Below are 23,705 nucleotides of genomic sequence, written 5' to 3'. Positions count from 1 at the left end.
CAATTAATGTCTCGATTTGATCACTATCAACTTCAACTGGTCTACTCGACCGTGGAGCATTGTCCAGTGAGAAATCTCCAGCATGAAACTTCACAAACCACTTTTGACACATTCGATCAGTCACAGCACCTTCTCCATATACTACACAAATCTTTTGTTGCGTTTCAGTTGCGTTTTTACCTTTCTTGAAATAATAAAGCATAATATGCCAAAAATGTTGCTTTTTTTCTTCCATGTTCAATATTAAAATGGCTACACAAAAATTCACCAATTTTGACAAGTTTCTTTTTTTAAAATGCACGCTGATATGATAGCTGTCACAATACAAGCTAACAAAATTGTTTCGAATGAAGTTAAAGACAACTAAGCGCTACTAGAGGCATCTTAATGCAAAAAAGCAACAAATCTTTTGGTCTACTCAATATATGAATATGTGTCGCATTCAATCTATTTAAACCCCACTACCTCAAAAGCATCCATCTAATCCAACTTCTTCTCATCCTGGGAGCAGATATCAAGCCCCACCTCCTCTGTGGTGCCTTCACTCATCTTTGCAGCCCTCATTCCTTTCCCCTCTGTTCCCTGAACTCTTTATAGTCTTGGGCCTGTGTCAGTTAATTTGGCAACTGGAATAATCACATACTTCTTTGCCCTCTAAATTCACTGTTCAATGCGCAGGCACATCTTGTTTCTCCTGACTGGTCAACTCTAAGACTGCAAGAACCATGTGGTTTTAATGAACCTTTGTATTTTATGCTTCTGCTGAGATAAAGAGTGGCGTATACATTGTAGACACTTAATAAATATCTACCAATAAATTGGTAAGTAGGTTGGTTAGTAAATTGAACTATAAATGAAAGACTAAAATAAGCATTAGCTTATATCTTCACGAGCACACATTACACACATACACACCCCAGATTTCACCTCTTTCTAATCTGTGAGACTTCCATGATGCTCTAAACCACAGGGATAACTGAGGCTGGCTCTATCTACATATAAGACAAGAAAAGACTTCCTGAATACTCCTTGAATACAAAGTGACAAAACACGGTAGCTGGAAACTTAACTCAAGGCCAGAAGCCAGTCAAGAAACTTTCCTCTCAAAACCAAAGCATTAAAAGAATGCAGAAACAAATGTGAAAACAGTAAAGTCTTCAAAAATAGTGGCACCCACCTCTAAAATCTCTAAGAACCTGTTTCTCAACATCTAAGGAAAGGCTCTCTTTCCAACCACCAAAGGCAATCTGCTTTTCTCAAAATAACCCTTTGAGGGTCTGCAGAAAGAGTGGGAGGGCTCAGAGGTAGTATGGGAGGATGAAACACAATTATTCTGAACACTATGAGAAGACTGTTTACATGAGGAAAATATATCATTTATCTTAGGGAGGGAAACAGAAATCTGTACTCTTATTTTTATCTGATGAGAAAGCAGACCTCCAAAGAAATCTACTCACAGTTTTATAGCCCTTTGAAGTGTTCATAACCTTGATTTCTTTTTTTTTTTTGTGGCATTGGGTCTTCATTGCTGCACGTGGGCTTTCTCTAGTTGTGGCGAGCTGGAGCTACTCTTCATTGTGGTGCGTGGGCTTCTCACTGCAGTGGTTTCTCTTGTTGTAGAGCATGGGCTCTAGGCACACAGGCTTCAGTAGTTGTGGTGCATGGGCTCAGTAGTTGCGGCTCGCGGGCTCTGGAGCACAGGCTCAGTAATTGTGGCACGTGGGCTTAGTTGCTCCGCGGCATGTGGGATCTTTCAGAACCAGGGATCGAACCTGTGTCCCCTGCGTTGGCAGGCAGATTCTTAACCACCGCACCACCAGGGAAGTCGAGAAGTGTTCATAACCTTGAAATGTAACTACCTACCTACCTATTTCCCAGGAATTATTTGGAAATTCTTTTCACATTACCACCAATATGATCACTGAAAAGGGAACCCACATTGATTACACGAACTATGAATCTACTGACAACAACATAAGTAAATGACATACCTAAAAATAACATTTTTTATTCACACAGAAGTATTTTGAAGAATCTTCCAACTTCAAGATTACTAAACAGGTGTGGATGATAGTCTAGACAAAAACAAACCTCTGAAGTTCAAAAAATTGTTTTGCGTCCACAAAGTTCTGACATTTTAAAGAAATAAAAAACCAACGTTTCTGAGTTTGCCAAATCTCCCGACAAGAAAGGGCACGTTACCATGCAAAGCCTGCCATTAGCAAAGAAAGTAAACACTGAGTAATCCCCGAGAATGAATAAAGTCATTGAAGAATTTAGTTCTCCACTGAGAGAACAAAACATAAAACCTCCTTCAGAATGACATAGTTGTTTCAGCACAAAAGCAGCTGTGTAATGCATCAATCTGGGGTAAGTCACCTCTTTTTTCATGATATTTAACCCTTTAATGGCACAAAAGCTGCAATGGTTTTCCTCCACTGAAAGACTGCAGTAGACAAACCTTAATGAAGGAAAATGCTTTTTTAAAACTACTGTGAAAAAGTAGCAGCCTCCAAGTTGTCATAATTCTACCCTCCCCTGGGGTCCCTTTTCAGTCTCCCATCCTGCTTTTCCTCAGTTGTCTGGAGCTTCCAGAAGTCACATGTGCTGTGACCTACCTTTCTTTCTCCTTCATCACCTCACTGGGATCATATAACCCTTAAAAACTTCAACTATTTTCCACCTACAGAAGATTTTTATTTTCATTCTAAAGGTTCCATTTCACTGTAACATCTCCCTTTTGGGGCACTTTTACAGGAAATTTTATTCCCATCTGAGGTTTGACTAAGCAAAGGCTGTGAGCAATGAAGTTCCTGTATTAGTTTAGATAGTTGAGTGTTAACTAGTGTAATTTCCCTGTTCACTGAAGACCACTGAAAATCGTATAATGTAATCCTCTGCCACTAAAATAATATATACTAGTCTTTTTATGGAAAAAAAAACCATTGTGACTCTTACTTGTATTATTATTCTATGATACTGTAATCTTTTCTAAATGACTCGATCATCATTGATAGCAGTTTTTAAAACATATTTATATCCCACCTTTTTCCCATTAAGTGAGTAAAAACAGCTTACAAAGAAATAAAAACAAGAGACGGTCACATACATTTTAAATTAGAAACATAAAACCAAGATAAGGCCATACGATGAAGTTGAAAGAAAGGCCAAAAATTGCAAACCACTTCTATGCATGCTTAGTGTCTTTGATTTATTCCCAAAAATACAGGACAAAAAGGTATCAAATGAAACAGTAACGGTCATAATGCAAAATAATTTTGGATAAAAGTAATGCTTATCTTGCATACAACACCCATTTTAAAAGTGCATTCTCCCTGGACAAAATAAGATATATATACACCCACAAGCAAGTATACATATATATGTATGGTATTTATGTATATAGAGGCATTTGGAGAGAGAGTGTGTGTGTGTGTATAAAATATAAAGATATCATCACCCACATTGATAGCCAAACTAATGGAACATTAAAATTCTATGAGATTTTTTGGTATAGACACCCCAAGTAACTTTGCAGTCCTCAAACACTTTATTAACATATTAGCTCACATAAGAATTAGATATGATTCTGAGAGAAAATGTGACTTAGTGTCACAAATGGCTGAAGATTAGGCTTCCATATTTTATCATGTCGAACACCAATGAGCCCAACTACAAGGAGCATGAAGCAAAGTCAAAATACCTGGAAAGAAAGTCCTTAGAAATTGCCATTGGAACATACCAGAGAGGGCACTGATAAAAGTTAGCTAAGAAAAGAATACATTAGTGCAGACACAAGATTACCAAATCCTGAACCAAAAATGTGACAACTGCTGAAAGGACATATATAAGAAATATCAATAGTCAAAGTCCAAATCAGGATTTGTTTCCAAAGTATAGAAAAAAAAGATTTAAATTCATAGAGTTTGTTACAACTTAAATATCCATTGACAGATGAATGTATAAAGAAGATGTGACATATATATATATATATATATATACACACACACACAAAATGTAATATTACTCAGCCATAAAAAAATGAAATAATGCCATTTGCAGCAACATGGATGCAACTAGAGATTATCACACTAAGCGAAGTAAGTCAGAAATAGACAAATACCGCATGATATCACTTACATGTGGAATCTAAAATAGGACACAAATGTACCTATCTACAAAACAGAAACAGACTCATAGACACAGAGAACAGACTGGTGGTTGCCAAGGGGGTGGGGGGTGGGCGAATGTAGGAGTGGGAGCTTGCCATTAGCAGAGGCAATAGAGCAGAAATTAACACAACATTGTAAATCAACTACACTTCACTTAAAAAAAAAGGAAGGGCTTCCCTGGTGGCGCAGTGGTTGAGAGTCCGCCTGCCGATGCAGGGGACACGGGTTGGTGCCCCGGTCTGGGAAGATCCCACATGCCGCGGAGCGGCTGGGCCCGTGAGCCATGGCTACTGAGCCTACGCTCCGCAACGGGAGAGGCCACAACAGTGAGAGGCCCGTGTACCGCAAAAAAAAAAAGGAAAAAGAAAAAAAACATGCACCCCTATGTTCATAGCAGCACTATTTACAGTAGCCAAGATATGGAAACAACCTAAATGTCCACGACAGATGAATGGATAAAGATGTGGTACATATAAAAAGAAATTTCATAGAGTTCGTTGGGTTGTATTGGCTCTCAGTTGGCACTCAGCAGTCATTTATGGAGTGAGTATAGACTTAAGTCTTGGCTACCCAGGATCTGAACCCTCAGCCTATGTTTGAGAAATTTCCCTTTTACAAACATGAGGGAGAGAAGCAGAGTCCATTAATACAAAATAAAAACATCAAGTTTTTCTTATCTCTCCTTTGCTCAGGAAATGTCCACTGCACACTTCACCCCAACGAGATGACACGACCTGGTCAACTCAAATTCTCCTGCAAGACTTGGTTCCACCACCGTCTCCTCCAGGAAATGCTCTTCTCTGTTCTCAGTGCTCTGTGCTACCTTTATTTCTGTAGTTACCACAGTTCGTTACGACTATGCATTTGTCCATCTCTCACAGTGGACTGTGGGCTTCCTGAAGGCAGAACCCATGTTTTATCCACATCTCTATCCTCAATATCCAGCCTAATGCCCAGCACATGAACACTTGAAGAATGAATGGATAATAAAGGAACAGATGAGCTTTGGGGACTGAAAAGTACCACTAATTCAAATTTCTGGAGATAGTCTCCATTTTAGATTTGATCCTTTTCTTTTCACTAATTTCTACAGACAAAGCCACCATCTAAGGCTTCCAATCAGGATTTGAAATCCTCATCAAAATCCATAGGGAACAGGATCCGATATCACAGCTCCTCCATCACCCAAACAAATACACATGGTTTTGAGGTTTCCCAAGGGCTTTTCTCTACTGAAAACAATCTGGAAAATAGGCCGTGGGGTGAAAACAACATGCAAGGGATCAATTATAACATTTTCAAAAGCACTAATTACTGCTCCTGGGCTCTGAATCCTCCCTTCTCATGTTCTCATGTGCACTCAGCTTCAGCTTTTGGCCATGTTCCCAGCTGGGATGTCTTATAAAATAATAACAGTCACAAAACAACAATAGGGATTCATATGTATTGATACCTACTATGTGGCAGGCAGTGCACTACAGGCCTTAAAGGCACTGTTTCACTTTATCTTCTTGACAACCCTGAGCAGCAGGGTGTGTTATTATCCTGAATTTACAGACGGAAAAGCTGAAGCTTAAGGACATTACATAACTTGGACAAGGGCAGAATCTGACAAGGAGCAGTCAGTATTTGAACCCAGCTCTGTCTCCATGCAAAGCCCGAGCCAAAATGCTGCACTCTGCTGGCATTATACACTGAGAACTCATCAAACAGTCGTGTCCAATATGAAGCTGAAAAATCAGGATAAAGAAAATACAGATGAATTCATGCTTCTGCTACTGGGGAAAATGATAATGACGGTAATTCCCAGAAAGAAACACCACAAAGTGTTATGTGTGCACACTGGCATACTCAGAAAAATAAACTGTAAGAATTAAGATGTAGTTCCAGCTTGTTAACAAAACAGTATTCATCGAATATACGAACGCTTCCCGTACTTGGAATGGTTTGATCCAGACTGTGGAAGGCCTGGTCATCTCTATTTTAACAAGGTTCTCCCCTTCCTCCAGGTGAATCTTATCAGGGAAGTTGGGAACTAAACCATCTTAGAATTCCCCTAGTCTCTAATCTTTCCTTCAAAATTATTAACATTTTGTACTGGAAAAATAATCCTCAATAATATCAGATATAACAAGACAAACAGGACAATCACAAACATGCCTTATACCCTCAACCAGGAGACAGCAAACCTTTTCATTCTTTTCCAGTGTTGATTTTTACTGTTTAAATCTAGAGGCAAAGAACACACTTAGGCCTGGAGTGGCGGAGGGGGGTGTTTCTTGCTGGTCTAACTCTGGAAGACACTATAAAATGATGACTTCGGGAAAAGATACCATTTGGTAACATATTTTTTAACTTTTACTATCTGATATCTGATCATCTGAAAGGACACTGAGCAATAATTTCCTTTCTTAGCTGGAAAAAAAATAGAAAGTAGAATGGTGGTTGCCAGGGTCTAGGGGGAGGGGGAGGGGGAGGGGGAGTTCCTATTTAATGAGCACAGAGTTTCAGTTTTGCAAGATGAAAACAGTTCTGGAGACAGATGGTGGTGATGGTTGTACAATATTGTGAATGTATTTAATACCAGTGAACGGTATACCTAAAAATAGTTAAGATGACCAATTTTACTTTTACGTTACGTACCATGGTCCCTCAGTATCCACGGTGGATCAGTTCCAGGACCCACAAGGACACCCAAGTCCACGGATGCTCAAGTCCTTTACAAGCCCCCTTGTATAGGCAGTTCTGCATAAGTGGATACAACCAGCCCCAGATCGTGTAGTATTTCTGATCCCTGGTTGGTTGAATCTGCAGATCCCATTACCTATGGATACTGAGGTCTGACTGTATATTTTACCACAGTTTTTTAAAGTTTCCAAAAATTATTAAAGACAAATTGTTACATATTTGAGAGAAAAAGTCTATACTGAGGTGGAAAAAGTCAAAGGGCTGTGATTTAGTCCTAACTTAATTTGACTTTGAACACACATCCAGACACCTGTGTCACACTTCCCGTCTACAAAAAATGTGTATGGGGTGGAGGGAGGGCATTGGGGGCTGCTGCACCATATGGTTTGAAAAACCCCACTGATTTGCTCAAAGTCTCAAGAGAAGATCCATATGAAAATACTTGGGGAACTAAGTATACAGAGCAATGTACAGAAGTTATTAAGAAGTTATCTATGGGCACACAAACAATGTAACACAATGTAATCAGAGAAGCAGAATGTGGTGCTTTGGTATGCTAATTATAAATAATCCTTCCCAGGCAACAAACTAGGTGTTCATCCATTCACTCAATATTTAATAAGCATCTACTATGTGCCTGGCAGTAAGGCCTTAAGAATACAGGACTCTGATTTCATTTCTCTAATAATTAGCAATTTTGAACATGTCTTCATGTACCTACTGGCCATCTGTATGTCTTCTTTGGAGAAATACCTATTTAGGTCTTCTGCACGTTTTTCGACGCAAACTAGTATATACAGGATGGATAAATAACAAGGTCCTATTGTATAGCACAGGGAACTATATTCAATATCCTGTGATAAACCAAAATGGAAAAGAATATATATATATGTATAACTAAATCACTTTGCTGTACAGCAGAAATTAACAAAACATTACAAATAACCATACTTCAACAAAATTTAAAAAAAATTTAAAGAATATTGGACCCTGTGTATGGAGAGCTCAGAGCTCTGAAGGGAGCTGGGGGGAAACCAGGAGAAAACCTGGTGGAAGAGTACCAGGCAGGAGGCAAAAGCACACACGTGCACTGTGTTAGAGGGAGCGTGCATACAAGGGGACCAGTGCTCTGGCCACAAGCCAGCAAGCAGCAGGGGGACACAGGGAGAGACGAGGCTGGATGAATGGCAGGATCCAAGATGATGCAGAATCTCATGAACTTCTTATGGGATTTTGAACGTTTTCCCAAGAACTATGGAAAACTATTAAAATGCATTAAGGAGGATTAAGAGATTAAGCTTTCAGCTCTGAGGTCAGACAGAGAAGAAATGTAAAAGGGTGAAAGTACTCCCAGAGAATCCAGGGAGAGGTCAGGGTGACTTGCAAAAGAACGTGGCAGCAGTGGGGAGAAGTGGACAGGCTGGGAGACAGAAGGTCAAATGCATAGAGCCAGGGGTGTAGATACGGACGAGAGTCAACACAGAAGAAAAAGGCAGACAGGCAACCTTGAAGAACTCCCATGTCCACCAGCCTGTGAGACAGTCCGAGTGTGGAAAGGGTCCTGAGCAGGAATGGTCCAGGAAACGGAGGAAAACCAGGGCAGGGTGGGGCCAGAAAAGAAAAAGAGCATTTCATGAAGAAAAGATACCTGCAGTCAGTAGGGTCAAATACTGACAAATAAGATGAGGCCTGGAAAATGTGTCCTGGATACCCACATTTATCCTGAAATCACTCATGACCCTAGAAGAAGTGGTTTTGGTGGATTTGGGGGCCAGAAGCCAGATTCAAGTGGGTTGAAGAATAAGTATGGGGTGAAGAAATGAAAACAGAGGGTGCGGACAATTCTTTTGAGAAGTCTTCCCCTTTAAGGAAAGAAATGGTCTATGGCAGTAGATGGAAAAAAGCATGGGGTTGAGAGAGGTTTTTTTAATTGTTTTATTAATGAAGAGGCTTCAGTGGGCTTAAAATCCAGTGAGAAAGATCTGTTGAGAGAGAAAAGTTTACTAGAAGGAGAAAGAAGGTTTCTGAGGCAACAGTTGGGATGTGGTCCAGAGCAGGGGAGGAGGGGACAGCCCTGGACAGGTGGAGGGAGGACGCCCATCAAACCAGGGAAAAGATGGCGAGATGGATGTAGAGGAAGGTAGGTTTGTACCTTTGGGAGCCAAAAGAAAGACTTTCTACCTTCTGGCCTCAAAATCCTCTGAAAGCAGGAGTGAGGAAGGACAGAGGGTGTGAGGGAGAGAAGGGGTGAATTAACATGTATAGAAGAGACGGCTGGGCAGAACCATGAGATTGGGAATACACCCGGAAGTCAGACTTTCTCCACTGTGCTTCATTTGCTGGGTACAGGCACAGAGCAAACAGAGAGCTGGGCTCAGACAGGTCAGGCTTTGCTGGGAAACTGGTGTGTACTCAGCAGTACGGAAGGAGCTGAAAGGGATGCAGGGAGGGAGGGGGGAAAGGGGAAGGGGGAGGGAAGGAAGGAAGGAAGGAAGAAGGGAGGGAGGGAGGGAGGGAGGAAAGGAGGGAGGGAGGGGGAAGGGGGAAGGGGGGAGGGAAGGAAGGAAGGAAGGAAGGAAGGAAGGAAGGAAGGAAGGAAGGAAAGAAGAGGGAAGGAAGGAAGGGGGAAGGAAGGAAGGGGGTAAGGAAGGGGGTAAGGAAGGAGGGAAGGGGGAGGGAGGGAGGGAAGGAAGGAAGGAAGGGGGGAGGGAGGGAAGGAGGGAGAAACCCACTCCATTCACCTAGACATCAGTCTTAGCCCAACCTCTGTGCTCAGCACACAGCACACCAACTCACACACAGATGCACGAAGCCACCCGTGTCACTTCCATCCGCTCTCAGATACATCACACAACACAAACATGCATTAACGATGCCTCACTTAGTCCATGATGGCAGGACAGTCACCGTAACAAATTCCTGAAGATGACTGTTTGGACTAAATCGTGTTCAGGCTTAGCATATTCTTACTGTTCTTATTGGTGGGAAAAAGCATCTTACCTCAGCCCCTTCCCCTCAAGAGGGAAAAAAAAAAGACCTGTAATATGGTCCTTCCCCTCCCCCAGCAAATAACTACAAATGTGCAGGAGACCCACCCACAGTTGTGTAACTGGGTGTAGACAGTCCTTTATGCTCATATTTGGGTACATAGTGTTGAAGAAACAAAGCCAAGAGCTCCAAGGTAGCAACAAGCTATAAAAGTAACTTCCCCTTTTCTCAAAAGGAGATGTATGAATTTACTTCCAATATTCTTCTTTTTTTTTTTCCTACAAAGTGACTCTCTCCTACCAACCAGGCAGAAAGCAAAGAATGAGAAACACTATAAAGAACAGAAACATGTATATGTGTAACTGAATCACTTTGCTGTACACCTGAAACTAACACAACATTGTTAATCAACTATGCTCCAGTCCAGTATAAAAAAGAAATATAAAAAAAAAGAAAAGAAACACTATAATTCACAGCAAGCTTTGTTAGGACTTCAAGATTAGAATCTAACGTGAGACATTAGAAGATACCTAATGAATTATAACTCTCACTTCTTCACAAAGAACAATTAACCCCATAACAGCCTCACAGACTTTACTAAACATAGAGAATAGTATTGATTTTGACAGAGTAACTCCTTCAGTTCCTATGTTTAAGTGACCTTATGAGAGTAAATTGTAAGTAAATCTAGGGGCTAGATACCACCCTCCCCCACAAAAAAAAGGGGTGTGTGTGTGGGATGAATCAGCTTATTTACTCTGGGAGGAAATATTAAACTACTTCTTTCAGAGAATAACATGAGAATATGAATCTATCAATGAGTCAAAATAAAAGAGGTGCTGCAACAAAACAGAGGGACCTATCAGGAAACAAGAGATGGAGAGCACACAGCCACTGGTCCTGCACTGCAGGAGAAATCTCAGGGTAGGAGAAGGTCAGAGAATGCTGAGGGGAAGCTGATGAAGGAAGAATGCATCAGGTTCGCAGTAAGGGGAGGCTTTAATCAAAGCCCATCTTCTCCCGAGCCTCCTAGCCACAGCCCTGTTATTAGTGGGTCAGCAGCAGCCTGGAGGGAGGGAAGGAAACTGACATTTATTACATGCTTCTTAAATCTGGTGTGACAGGCACATTCTCATCTGTTATTTCAAGACACCAGCCTCCCTCCCCCCTAGTATTCTAAATACACAGAAAACATACACAGAAGAATACTAAAAAAGGTCACCGGATATGAACACTAACTCACAGGCCTCTGGTGGATACAGATGCATTACCAGCCATGCATGTGAGCTCCCTATGGATTTTAAAATGTGATAATGTTTACAAGTCACCCACTTACGCCCCCTCAGAGTTCAAGTGTTTTAAGTTTATTTGGTAAGGTAAATAAGCAATTTGATTTAGCCTCACAAACTGAAATGTTTGTGACTTTTTTAAAAATGAACAACCATCAAGGCTCTGTCTGTGTCTAGCCCATGGCCATACAAACCTTACCTGTGTACACACACACACACACACCCTCGTACCTCTGGGTTCTGTAGCCTGAGGGCAGACCAGGTTCTGAGAGAGAAAAAATCCCTAGTTAACACTAATCCAACTCCCTATGGGAACATTTCAAACCCTAAAGGGCCTCCTCCCAGTATTAAACCAGTCCAATCCAGTATAGCTTGTAAGGTGTGACTGAATCCAGGTATAAGGCTGAATCACAGCCTCCAGGTCCTATTAAAGAAGATGACTCTGACCACGGCCTTACAGCCTAACCTTCCCAATTACAGCATCTTTAAAGAATTAATAGAATGCTATAGGATGGTCCCATTAAATTCTAATTCCAAATGAACACGATGAACAAAATCATTGCTACCCAACTGCACACTCAGACAAGTGAAAATTTTCTGGCTGCCTAATTAGAAAATATTTAAATGGCATGCTTCTAAAACACAACCAGTTCCAAAAATGTTGTCTTACTTGGTAATAGATTTAAAACATGCTTGTGAAAAGAATGCCAGGGGCTTGAAAAGGAGAGTTAAATAAATGAATGCGATAAATTAAGAACAAGAAGAGGACAAGTAGAAACTAGTGAGCTGAAATAATTTCTCTTCAAAACACCCCCAGCATTTCAGTCCTGACATACTTATTAGTATCTTGACGTGTGGCCACCTGAGGCTCGCCTGGCCCCACTGCACAGTCTGTGCTCTTTGTTCTGGCCCGTGGGTGCCCATTCTTGCCTCTGCCTGTCGGACAGAAATGTTTTCACGCTGAGTGATGCTGGGCGCTGCTGAGTTGGAACTTGGCATTCATCAGTGTTCCAGGGCAGGGACTGATAACGTCAGACAAGTTGGGGGCTGAATTCAAGCTGGAAATCAGAGCTTTATTTCTCAGAAAGGAAAAAGTCCATTTTCCTGTGTGTATGAGCATACTTGAGAGCACAGAAGTCTCAGTTGAACCCTCTACTGTTAACACCTGCCTCTAAAGAACGTGTGCTACTGTCAGGAATTTCACTCCTCTGTGTGTGTCTTAACTCCTGGTGACTTACCAATCTGGTGTCTAGAGGATACTCCTAGAATCCCCTGGCTATTGGTTCTCAGTTAATTCTACTTCATCCTCTCTCGCTTTTAAGCTCCTTACTCATCAAATGCTCTTGTGACATGCTTGTCATCTAAGTCCATCAAATCCAAGTCTGCTTTGTTATTCTTTCAAATGAAAAGTTAAGGTAAGATGTCTTACCAGTTGTGGTTTTTGGTGAAAAGGTTTTAATATGCTTTAAAGACAATTTAAACTATATAGATAAAATAAGCAGAAACTAGTATAGATATATGGTATTTTTATTATTTGAACTCTTTGCATGGAAAACTGAATATAACAAATGAACGTGCCTAGAAGGAATTAGGAACAGAATTTCCTAAGACAGAAGTAATATAAAAACCATGTATTTATCAGTGACCTACTTAAATAGAACCCACAGAACCATTCCTTCTAATCTCTTCTACTAAATCATATTACTTTATCATCCTTACTATTGAAACCGAGCAGGACCCTGTGGGGCTCCTGGGCAAGGAAGCTTTTCTGTCCCGTGTCTCTCGTCTGTAGGGAACAGATTCCAGCCTCCATGATCTTCCCTGAGTCCCAAAGGGCAGATTTGAACAGCTGTCAATCAGGGAAGGGAGGGGGATGCAGAGACAAGAGAGGGCCAGCCCTGGGGCAGCGTCCTGGTTCCGCCTCAAGGGATACACATATCAATATCTTTGAGCTCTTTACAGAACTAAAACCCCCAATAAATGGAAGGTGTCAGCATTCTTCATTCCAGAGAAGACCCCCTGAGGCCAGATTAAAGGAACCAGAGAAGCTCATCAAGATTAGGAGATCACCTGAGACCAGATTAAAGGAGTGCAGGCCCTGCACACACCCTAATCTTATCAGCAACCCCATCCTTGTACCACTGCTATAAAACTCCTTACCAAATCCTCCTGGGATGGGACACGCAGTTTTGAGGGGCACAAGTCCGCTGTGGCCCCCTTTACCTGGCAGAGCAATAAAGCTATTCTTTCCTACTCTACCTGGCAGAGCAATAAAGCTATTCTTTCCTACCCTACCCAAAACCCTGTCTCTGAGATTCAGTTTGGCACCGGCACACAGAGGCTGAGTTTTCAGCATCACTATCCATTGCACAATCCAGGCTATCCACCCTCTGTAGGATAACATGACACACTAAAACTACAGAATAGTCCATTTGTGATTTTCCTCTTACTGGTACTAAGTATTTTAATGTTCTATTATCTACAACTTTCCTCACTACATTACAGTTGTTGGTGATGCTATTTTCAGAGATGGCTGATTCTAAGTTAAACAATTAATGCTGTCCTCATTAATTTCTTACAAGGGACCAAGATCTTAGCTGGCAGTTATATATGATACTGCTCATTTGGTCATCTTGTAAGCAGATAGGGTAGGGGGTCCCCGGAGAAAGAGAACCAGGCACGGCTTTCTTTATATAAGAGGAGCCATTTTTGGTCTAAGCCATTTTGTGATCTAAGACTGGCCACAGTGCTTGCCCTTGAACAGATCTCAGTAACTAATGATCTTAATGGAACAAAAGAAAGCAGAAACATTGCCTGTTATCAGGCAAGAGAAGTAACAATAGCAAAGATAATATATCAGTTGTAAAGATTCCCAGTTCTGTTTCAATGGTGAAGATGAGCCTGAAATGCTCAATCACCAGATAAACTAGAACCTAAGGGATGACGATGGTGACCTTTTCTGACACTTGTGACTTCAATCAACTAAAGCTTGGGCTCTGTCCACCACCCAAGCCCCTTCATGAATATGCATGTACTGTTAGCTTAAAACTTCCCCAATTTTGCTGTTTGTGGAGACACTGCTTCTGGAAAGATCTCCAGTGTTCTCCTTACTTGCTGCAAGTAAAATAAATCCTTCCTGATCTTTGGTTTGGTTGTGTCTTTTGGCTAGACACCCACCAAAAGGCAAACCCAGTTTTCAGGTAGCAATTTCTTAAATCCATCAAGAATTTTCACATGTCTTTGCTGAATATCATTAGTCTTCAAGGATGCACTACCACAGCTTCTCTGGCCAAAAGTTCCATTTCTTGATATGTAGTCTGCCTACAGGAAATTACCTAAGTATTTACACAGAAGTATACAAGGACTTGAGAATCCAGAGCAATCATCTCCATTATTTAAAAGTGTATGTGATATGGAGCACATGAGTTACCTTCGGAGCCTCAGTTTAATAATTTAACAATTTGATAACAAATTGATAACAATGGAAATAGTGCCATCTATTTCACAGGACTGTGATAATTTTAAAAGCTACCATATATTAAAAACAGGCAGGACAGGAATTAATACCTGGTCAACATCCTGCATCTATTTCCTGGGTACCTGCTATGTGACAGTTACTTTCTTTTCACCTCCATGGAACATTCTTAGTGCGTAACATCTATAAATCAGTCTTATGAAAATTTCTCTTCATTTTTATTTCATATAGTAGTTCTTTCGAAAAACAGAATTTTAGAAAATTAAGCTTCTATGGAACTTTTAGAATAAAAGTTAGTAAATTGTTAGTAAAGTGCTGTTTACTGGGGTTAACAAACACGCTCTCCACTTTCAAAAGTCATAATCTATGAGGGGACACTAATAGAAATATGCTAGACAATCAAGTGCTTGACTCACAACTGTTGACAGTATTCACATCAATACAGAATCTGAAGGATGCTATTACCTTCCCATTTCAGATCTTAATTCTAAATCTTAGAAGATACTAAATGCAGTTGGCCCTCTGTATCTACGGTTTCTGCATCCTCAAATTCAACTAACCACAGATCAAAAATATTTGAAAAAAAATTCCAGAAAGTTCCAAAAAGCAAAACTTGAATTTGCCGTGTGCTGGCAACTATGTACAGAGCATTTCCATTGTATTAGGTATTAGAAGTAACCTAGAGATGATTTAAAGTATATGGAGGATGTGTGAGGTTATATGCAAACACTACACCACGCTACGTAGGGGACTTGAGCATCCACAGATTTTGTTATCTGCGGGGGTCCTAAAGCCAACACCCCCGGCAGATACCAGGGGACGATTGTACACAAAAACCTTACTAAATCAGTTATTACAAATAATACTGGTTTATTCTTAAATGATAAACACTATTTTCCTTCTCATCTCCAGAGAAATCTCTCGCATTCTATCTACTGCAGGTGACCTTGTCACATCGGGGTACCATAACCCTCTTTCCATCCACTGCCTCAATCACGAGGTTGTTTCCTGTGAAGCCCTCCTTCCCTCTTAAGGGCCTTCTCAACAAAGTATCCTATATGGTTAGACTTGGCATCTGAGTAGAAACCAAACCCATGTGCCACCTCAGATGATTTTTATTACAGAAGTCAAGTAAAATTCATATAAATAATAAAACGTTTTATCTGAAAAAATCCAAAAAGCCCAATGAAGTGGGTATGTTTCCAGAGCGAATCCAAATAAATACATTACAAAATTTAAGAGAATAATTATCAAGTAAAAACAACTGTTAAGTAAAACACTACTCTCTAAATGTGATTAGTACTGCCCAATAGCCAAAAATCCGCTAACAGTGATTTCATAATTGTTCATAACTTTGTCTCCTTTGTTCCTAGAGTAAATCAAGGCTCTCACCAAAGAAAACCATGTGGAGCTCAATGCCACCTGCTTAATTCTTACACATACTAGGAAAAAAAGTACTCATTTGTTTTTAAAGTAAAGAGAAAGGCCCAAGAACTTACAAAAAATACAGTTCTACAGATGAAAGATTTCTTCTAGTAAAAGAAGCCACAGTAATTCTAGGCATAGGGTAACTTAACAAAACTTCAGCAACAAAGATATCTTCGAAGTATTTAAACCTGATATTCAGTATTTTTACCATGAACTCCAGCAAGGGAAAACAAAGCACACTAGGAAATCCAAGTTCAAAGTTAAAGCTAAACATACTACTATATACAAAATAGACAGTACACAGAACTCTACGCAATATTTCATAATAACCTATAAGGGAAAAGAATCTGAAAAAGAACAGATACATATGCAGCTGAATCACTTTTCTGTACACCTAAAACTAACACGTTGTTAATCAACTATACTTCCATTAAAAAAAAAAGTTAAAGCTAAGCAATGTTCTAAAATGATCACTCTGTCAAAATAAAAGTTCAAAACAAATCACTTTCACAAGATCCAAATCTTCTAAAGCAACGTGAGTTCTGTAACATTAAACAGGAAATTTTAGGATCTTTGACACAGCAGTGACTTATTTAAGTATAAAAATGCACAGCAGGTATATACCAATTGGTACTCATAATCCTTCCTAAGTATTGAAGAGACAATGCCTGGAGATCAGTTGTTTTTAAAAGTCAATTATTTTAGAAGAATGGCTGGCTTCTAAATGTTTTGCTTCTAAGCTAAAAAACTTCAGAGAGCAGAGCACACCCTCAAAATGCATCGTGACACACATCCTTTGGTGTAACAATCCAAATACTGTCATTCAAAGGCTAAGAAGACCTTTCCACCCCAGGTACAGAACAGGTGAGACTTCCGACAGCCTGTGGTCTAAGTCCCATGGGACACAGTGTGATCATCACACTGTCTGTGACCATGAAGCCCTCTTGGCACCGTGTCCCTCAAGGAGAGCTGGCACTTTACTCTGGGCAAGCACAGGATTTTCTTTTTAACTCAGCAATCTACACCTACCTCTACTGAAATGTTGTCCTGTAAAGGAAGCAGACTATGACAGTGTTTAAAGGGGACTCTTGGGTGTGGGCCCATGGGAGACTCAGTTCAGTTCTATAGATGTCAAAGTCTCCAAAATAAAAAAGAGTGGGGAGAAAGGGGAGAGAAAGGAAAGGAAGAAAGAGAAAGGGAGAGATGGGGTTCCAGGCAAATAGACTGGGTGAGAACCTAGCTCTGCAAGCTGGTAGCAGTGTGACCCTGGCTAACCTGAAGTTCCCCATCTATAAAAGTGGGTGACAGCAGCTCCTGCTTTATGGGACTCTGGGAGATGAGTGAGATAACATAAGGAAAGCATTTAACAGAATGCCTCACATGCAGAAAGTTATCAAAATATGACCTATTCCGCCTATCATTTTTATTGCAGTCCAATAAGTTTGTCAGTTTAGTGAGTTACTCTATTTGGGAAGATATTCAGTTCTTCAACGACATGACATAATCCTTGCAAAACTAAGAAAAATAACAGAGATCAATACATCATTTTCAGTAAAGAATTTCCAGGGATTTCATTTCTCATAAGGCAATAGGAGTGTGGACTCAACAGGCAAGTACCTGGGTTTGAATCCCAAGCCCGACACTCGATGGTTTTGTGACCTGAAGCAAGTATTTACTCTGGTCTCAGTTTCTGTCTGTAACTCAGGGAGGACAAGATTCCCTTAGGGATGCTGTGTGGCCTGAGTGAATGAACATATGTAAACTGCTTAGGACACCACCTGGCACTTAGTAGGTGCTATGTCAGTGTTAACTCAGATCTTGGGGTTAACAATTCTCACCGGGAAACTGATTACCACCCCGAAGTTGGCCATCGTTAAACCCAGCTAGCTACTAGAGTAACTAGATGAGGACGCTATGATATGGAAACTTGTGAGGCTTAGTCTGAACCTTGACCTCACTAATTAACAGTTCTCTACATACACAATCTTGGTCCTCCACCTACAGATTCTATGTATCAGAGCTTACTCTCCACTAAGTCACTGACAAAATCCAAAGACACACCATAGCTCTGTGTATCTGAGTGACGATCTCTGGGTAGTGGAAATGTGACTTTTTTTCACTTGTCTGTATTTCTAATGTTCTGCCATACACATTCAGTGCTTGTCTAATAATAAAAGGTTATTTTAAAATTTGGAAATGAAAGAAACACTTCTCAGATTTGTCAAAGGGGGAAAAAAACCAACAAATTCCATACCTGTATTTATGAATGATGGCATTAAATAGTTTTCCATCTCTCCAGCAGGTGGTGAAATTTTCACACTGAATCCCCACATAACCCTCTGTGGCCTGCTGTGTCCACAGTAACAATCTCTCTTTTGCAGACATGTCTTCTGACTCACCAGTAACATGGATATCAGATATCTAAATGGAACAGAAAACATTAAACCATTAGGAAGGAAGGAAACTAACACAGATTAAGAACCTACTATGTGCCAAGCACTTTATAAGTGCTGTTTCACTTAATCCTCCTAACTCTCACTTGTAAGAGGAGTATATTTTTCCCATTTTACATATAGGGAAACTGAGTTTCAAAGAGGTTAACAGATGGAAAAGTCGGATTTAACCCAAGCATCTCATTTTTTTTTAATTCCAAAATGTCCCAGTGTTGAAAATTCTCCATTCCACTTTACTAATTAGATCTGTTCAAACAACTTAAGCACATGTTTTTCCAAGTTCAAATGGATCAAAGCAGAACCTACAAATTAATCTACGTTACTACCTGCAGAGAACTTGATCCAACAGGTATTCTGTGTAAAGAACAGAAAAGGAAAACAGCACCCTCTCCAATTAACCACATTACATAACAATTTGGCTTGAGGTCTCTCTAATTTTCTCATGAATCCTCATTCAGCTTACTCAATGGGAAACTTTTACCAAATAATTTCCCCTATACTTTGTTTTCATTAATTTTTTAAAGTCTCTTCCATTAAACGATAATAAAACAGGTCCCCAGTTCACACGACTTACATCTGCAAGTCGCCCTTTGATAAGGGTCCTACTTAACCTGCTGATAATGACATTAAGGCACCAAGTGACTTCGGCAGGGGTCACACAGTGATTTCCAAACTGGGAGTAACACCGGCAAACTGTTCCCTCAGCCAGTGCAGGAGCAAAGCCAGGGGATCAAGAGGACAGGCAGCCAGCCAGGGTCAGATGGGAAGCAAAATGGAGTGGGGGGGGGCGGGCAAGTCATCCTGCACCAGGAAGAAAATCCCTGAAGTCATGACACTGGCCCCAGTCCTGGCAGCTAGTCCCATAGCTTTGAACACGTCATTTCACATCTGTGAGTCAACATTCTCATCTATGAGGAGGAAGGAGGCAGAAGCAGATAATGTTCAAGACTCTTTTCAGTCTAAACCCTGAGAGGCTAAGACACTGTAAAAACAACACAGAAGGCAAAGGTCCAAACAGGCAGTCAGGCAACTGAAAGTAGAAAACCCAGACCAAACATAGCCCTTAGCCTAGAAAGATGAATGGATAAAGAAGATGTGGCGCACACACACACACACACACACACACACACACACACAGTGGAATATTACTCAGCTGTAAAAAAGAATGAAATAATGCCATTTGCAGCAATATGGATGGACCTAGAGATTATCATACTAAGCGAATTAAGTCAGACACAGAAAGACAAATACCATATGATATCACTTATATGTGGAGTCTAAAATACGGCACAAATGAAGTTATCTACAAAACAGAAACAGACTCAAAGACACAGAGGACAGACTTGTGGTTACCAAGGGGAGGGGGGCTGGGGGAGGGATGGACTGGGAGTTTGGAATTAGCAGATGCAAACTATTATACATAGAATGGAAAAACAACAAGGTCCTACTGTATATAGCACAGGGAACTATATTCAATATCCTGTGATAAACCATAATAAAAAATATGAAAAATAATATATATGTATAATAACTGAGTCACTTTGCTCTACAGCAGAAATTAACATGACATTGTCAATCAACTATACTTCAATAACATTTAAAAAAATAAAATAAAACAAAGAAAGCCTTTTACACTGGCCATTGCTTGGTGCAAACAGAAAGCCCTTTATTCCTACTGCTGCTCCAGGAGCCAGAGGACTAGAGGTCTGCCCCCCCACGTGGGGCAGGAACACGTGGCAGTTAAGCCCACCCTAGGCCTACCAGCTCTGCCAGCACCCCGTGGAAGAGATGTAGGCCCACACGCCTTTCTCCATCCGGTACTGGGTGAGGCAGCCGTGCCAGGGAGCTCACACCCAGACACAGCCGGAGCAAGGCTCCCCACACAGGGCCAGTATTTGAAAGTGCAGGTGTATCTCAATTTAGTCATCTTTCCTAGGAATCTGTGCTCATCTCCACAGCACAGGAAAGAACTGTGTGCATGAACATGTTATATAGGATATATGGGAAGGATTTCTTTTTGTTTGTTTGTTTTTGTTTTCATTTTATTGAAGTATAGTTGATTTACAAGGCTGTGTTAGTTTCAGGGGTACAGCACAGTGATTCAGTTACATATTTATATATTCTTTTCCAGATTCTTTTCCCTTATAGATTATTATAAGATAGTGAGTACAGTTCCCTGTGCTATACGGTAGGTCCTTGTTGGTTATCTCTTTTATATATAGTAGTGTATATCTATTAATCCCGAATTCCTAATTTATCCTTCCCCCCGCCTCTCCCCTTTGGTAATTTTTTTTTAAAACATGGGGGAAAAAAAAGAGCAGAAACATCGCCCAACTTCCAACTGACATTCTGCCCTAAAATCATGCTGGCGAGCCTTTCCAGCACATCCCAGGAGTTCAAATCCCACCTCTACCACCTACATGTTCAAGTTACTTATCTGCTTTAAGATCGTTCTCTCACTTGTAAAACAAGGATGATAACAGTCATTACACTGTGTTGTGCAAATTCAACAACACGGACACAGAGTAATGTCTGGCACACAATAAGTACACTTTCAATTTGTTGGCTATTTTATTGCTATGGTTATTCTTTTTTTTTGACAAAGGGAGAAGCAAATACTTGGCTTTATTATTCTCCCAATTCTCTTAGGAAAAGGAGTAAAAGATAGAAGTTTTCAAATTTGTTGCCTCAGACCAATTGAAATCTCTGAAAACAAGGTTCAGAGAAACGAATCTAGGAAACTGTAAATGAAAAGTTGAACCTCTATGCAAAATTTCACAAGAGCCTTTACAGATTATAAAATCTGCTTCTTTTGGACTTGTGGTTGCCAAGGGGGAGGAGAGTGGGGGAAGGATGGACTGGGAGTTTTGGATTAGCAGATGCAAATTAGAATATATATAATGGATATAAGCAACAAGGTCCTACTGTATAATAAACAGCACAGGGAACTATATCCAATATCCTATGATAAACCATAATGGAAAAGTATATAAAAATGTATATATGTATAACTGAGTCACTTTGCTGTACAGCAGAAATGAACACAACATTGTTAATCAACTATACTTCAATAAAATTTAAAATATATATATATAAAATCAGCTGCTTCTGGGAACCCTAAGAACACAGGAGCTACGTGGGTGATATTCATAGTTATATGAAGAAAGGGGCAATAGCTGGGCAGAGGCGGGGACTGGTTTCTGCCGGGTCAAGAACGTTCCACGCCAGTCCAGTCACAAAGGTAACTGCCTATTAACAAGGGCTGCCAAAACATTTCAACCACACGGCAAGTTTAATAGTTGCAGCGCTGCCCAGCACACCCAGGGAAAGATATTAAGGAAGAAGAGTTTAGAGGTCTGAATATGGCTAAACATCAACCAGGAGAAAATAATATATTTTATTAAATAAGTTCCCCAAAGTTCCCAAATCATATTTCAGCACGTTATTCTCACACACACCGTATCAGACCATTACACATGCATACACTGATTCAAAAGCTATAGTTTTAAAGGGTATTTTCAAATATGTTCTGAACCAAACTTTAACATATCGAAGACCACTATCACGTTAAGTCTTTCAGCTTCTCCTGGGATTTCCAATTAACTGAGTAGTAACCCCACAGGGAAATCAAGGCATTTTTAGATATACTGTTACCACTAGCCACTACCTATCTGAGTCTATCAAACTTTTCATGATACGGTGTAAACAAAATTAAAAAGCAAAATAAACCAAACGCTAAACGTTGTTAGGTCTGCAGTTGCCACTCATGACTCCTAATGTAAAATCTGTGCATTCAGCAAAACAGCCTGACTCTTCCATCAAGGGCAGGCCACGTGGGATTCTAGAAAGTAACCAAGGCTCCTCCCTTCGAATCCTAGAGGCACACAGAGAGCAGAGATGGTTTCAATTCCTGCTGCCTGCGTTCAAATCCCAACTGCAACCACTAAGAGGATTAAGACCCAGAGCTACTCAACGTGGATGGACCTAGAGATTATCATACTAAGTGAAGTAAATCAGACAGGGAAAGATAACTATATGATATAGCTTATTTATGGAATCTAAAAAAAATGATACAAAGCAACTTATTTACAAAACAGAAAGAGACTCGCAGGCATAGAAAACAAACATGGTTACCAAAGGGGAAAGGGGGGAGGGATAAATTAGGAGTTTGGAAGTAACAGATACACACGACTATATATAAAAGAGATAAACAACAAGGACCTACTGTACAGCACAGGGAACTCTATTCAATATCTCATAATAACCTGTAATAGAAAAGAATCTAAAAAAGAATATATATAAATATATGTATACTTGAATCACTTTGCTGTACACCTACAACCAACACCACTTGGTAAATTAACTATCCTTCAATTAAAACAAAGAAAAGATTCTCCTCATTTTTAAAACTTACATGATGCCATAATAACATCTTCCTCCTGGAGCAGTTCTAAAGTTTAGACAAGATAATCTGCATTATCTCAGCACAGGACCTGGCAGATAGAAAACTCTACAAATGTCAGCTTCTCCCACAACTTCATGAGCAGTATTTGCTGCTTCAAGCCTCTCACCAGCGATCTGTCAGCTCGCATCTAACACAAACAAGATAGTTTAGACCCAAGTTCCTTTTTGAAACTGGAAGCCCTCATGCCTCTCATCCGGGTCACTGCTGCTGCCCCCCAAGTGCAAGTTCTTCCTCTCACTGAGCCTCTCCGGCCACGTTTCATCTCTGCTTCATCTCCCAGACCCAGACTGCCTCCACTCCCAACTTTCCGGAAGTATCTATTCCACGGGAAACCAAGTCCGCCTCAGCATCATTACCCTGCCCCGCTTCTGCCTTTTTACTGAAACCCAGGCCCCCCCAACTGCACTGCGTTAACTCAAGTCCTGGACACCACCGGGCCGACGGGCAGGGCATGTGTTTCTAATGCTCCCAGTGAAAACCAGTAGTTTTCAAACCATTATCCATGGGCACAAAGACCTTGCCTTCACACAGCAGGTCACTCTTGTGCCACCACCTTCTTGCTGTCCTCAAGATGACCCACACTCCCCAGCGGTCTGACACAGGACTGGCTGTCCCCGTCTGCATCCAGGGCCCCATCCTCACAGGCCTTTGTCTTCCCTTCATGTCAGCCGGTCACACACACCTGAGGCCACAGCCTGGATCTTGTCACCTTGAACCCGACCTAGTCCACTTCAGGTCTGTACCTTC

At 40.7% G+C, this 23,705-nt stretch overlaps 1 protein-coding gene across 8 annotated transcripts in view; it reads right to left on the bottom strand.

The window, feature by feature from the left end:
- DST (dystonin) overlaps positions 1 to 23,705 on the bottom strand; it is a 496,581-nt gene that overhangs the window by 191,989 nt on the left and 280,887 nt on the right. For all 8 annotated transcript variants that reach the window (XM_065886378.1, XM_065886379.1, XM_065886381.1 and 5 more), the window contains one exon: positions 18,295 to 18,461. In XM_065886378.1, coding sequence (XP_065742450.1) covers positions 18,295 to 18,461 — 167 coding nt within the window. The remainder of the gene's footprint in view (positions 1 to 18,294; positions 18,462 to 23,705) is intronic.

The sequence above is a fragment of the Phocoena phocoena genome, chromosome 10 (assembly GCF_963924675.1).
Source record: "Phocoena phocoena chromosome 10, mPhoPho1.1, whole genome shotgun sequence".
Lineage (NCBI taxonomy): Eukaryota > Metazoa > Chordata > Mammalia > Artiodactyla > Phocoenidae > Phocoena > Phocoena phocoena.
Note: the sequence above shows the minus strand (reverse complement) of the source record. Positions and strands in the feature narration are given on the sequence as shown.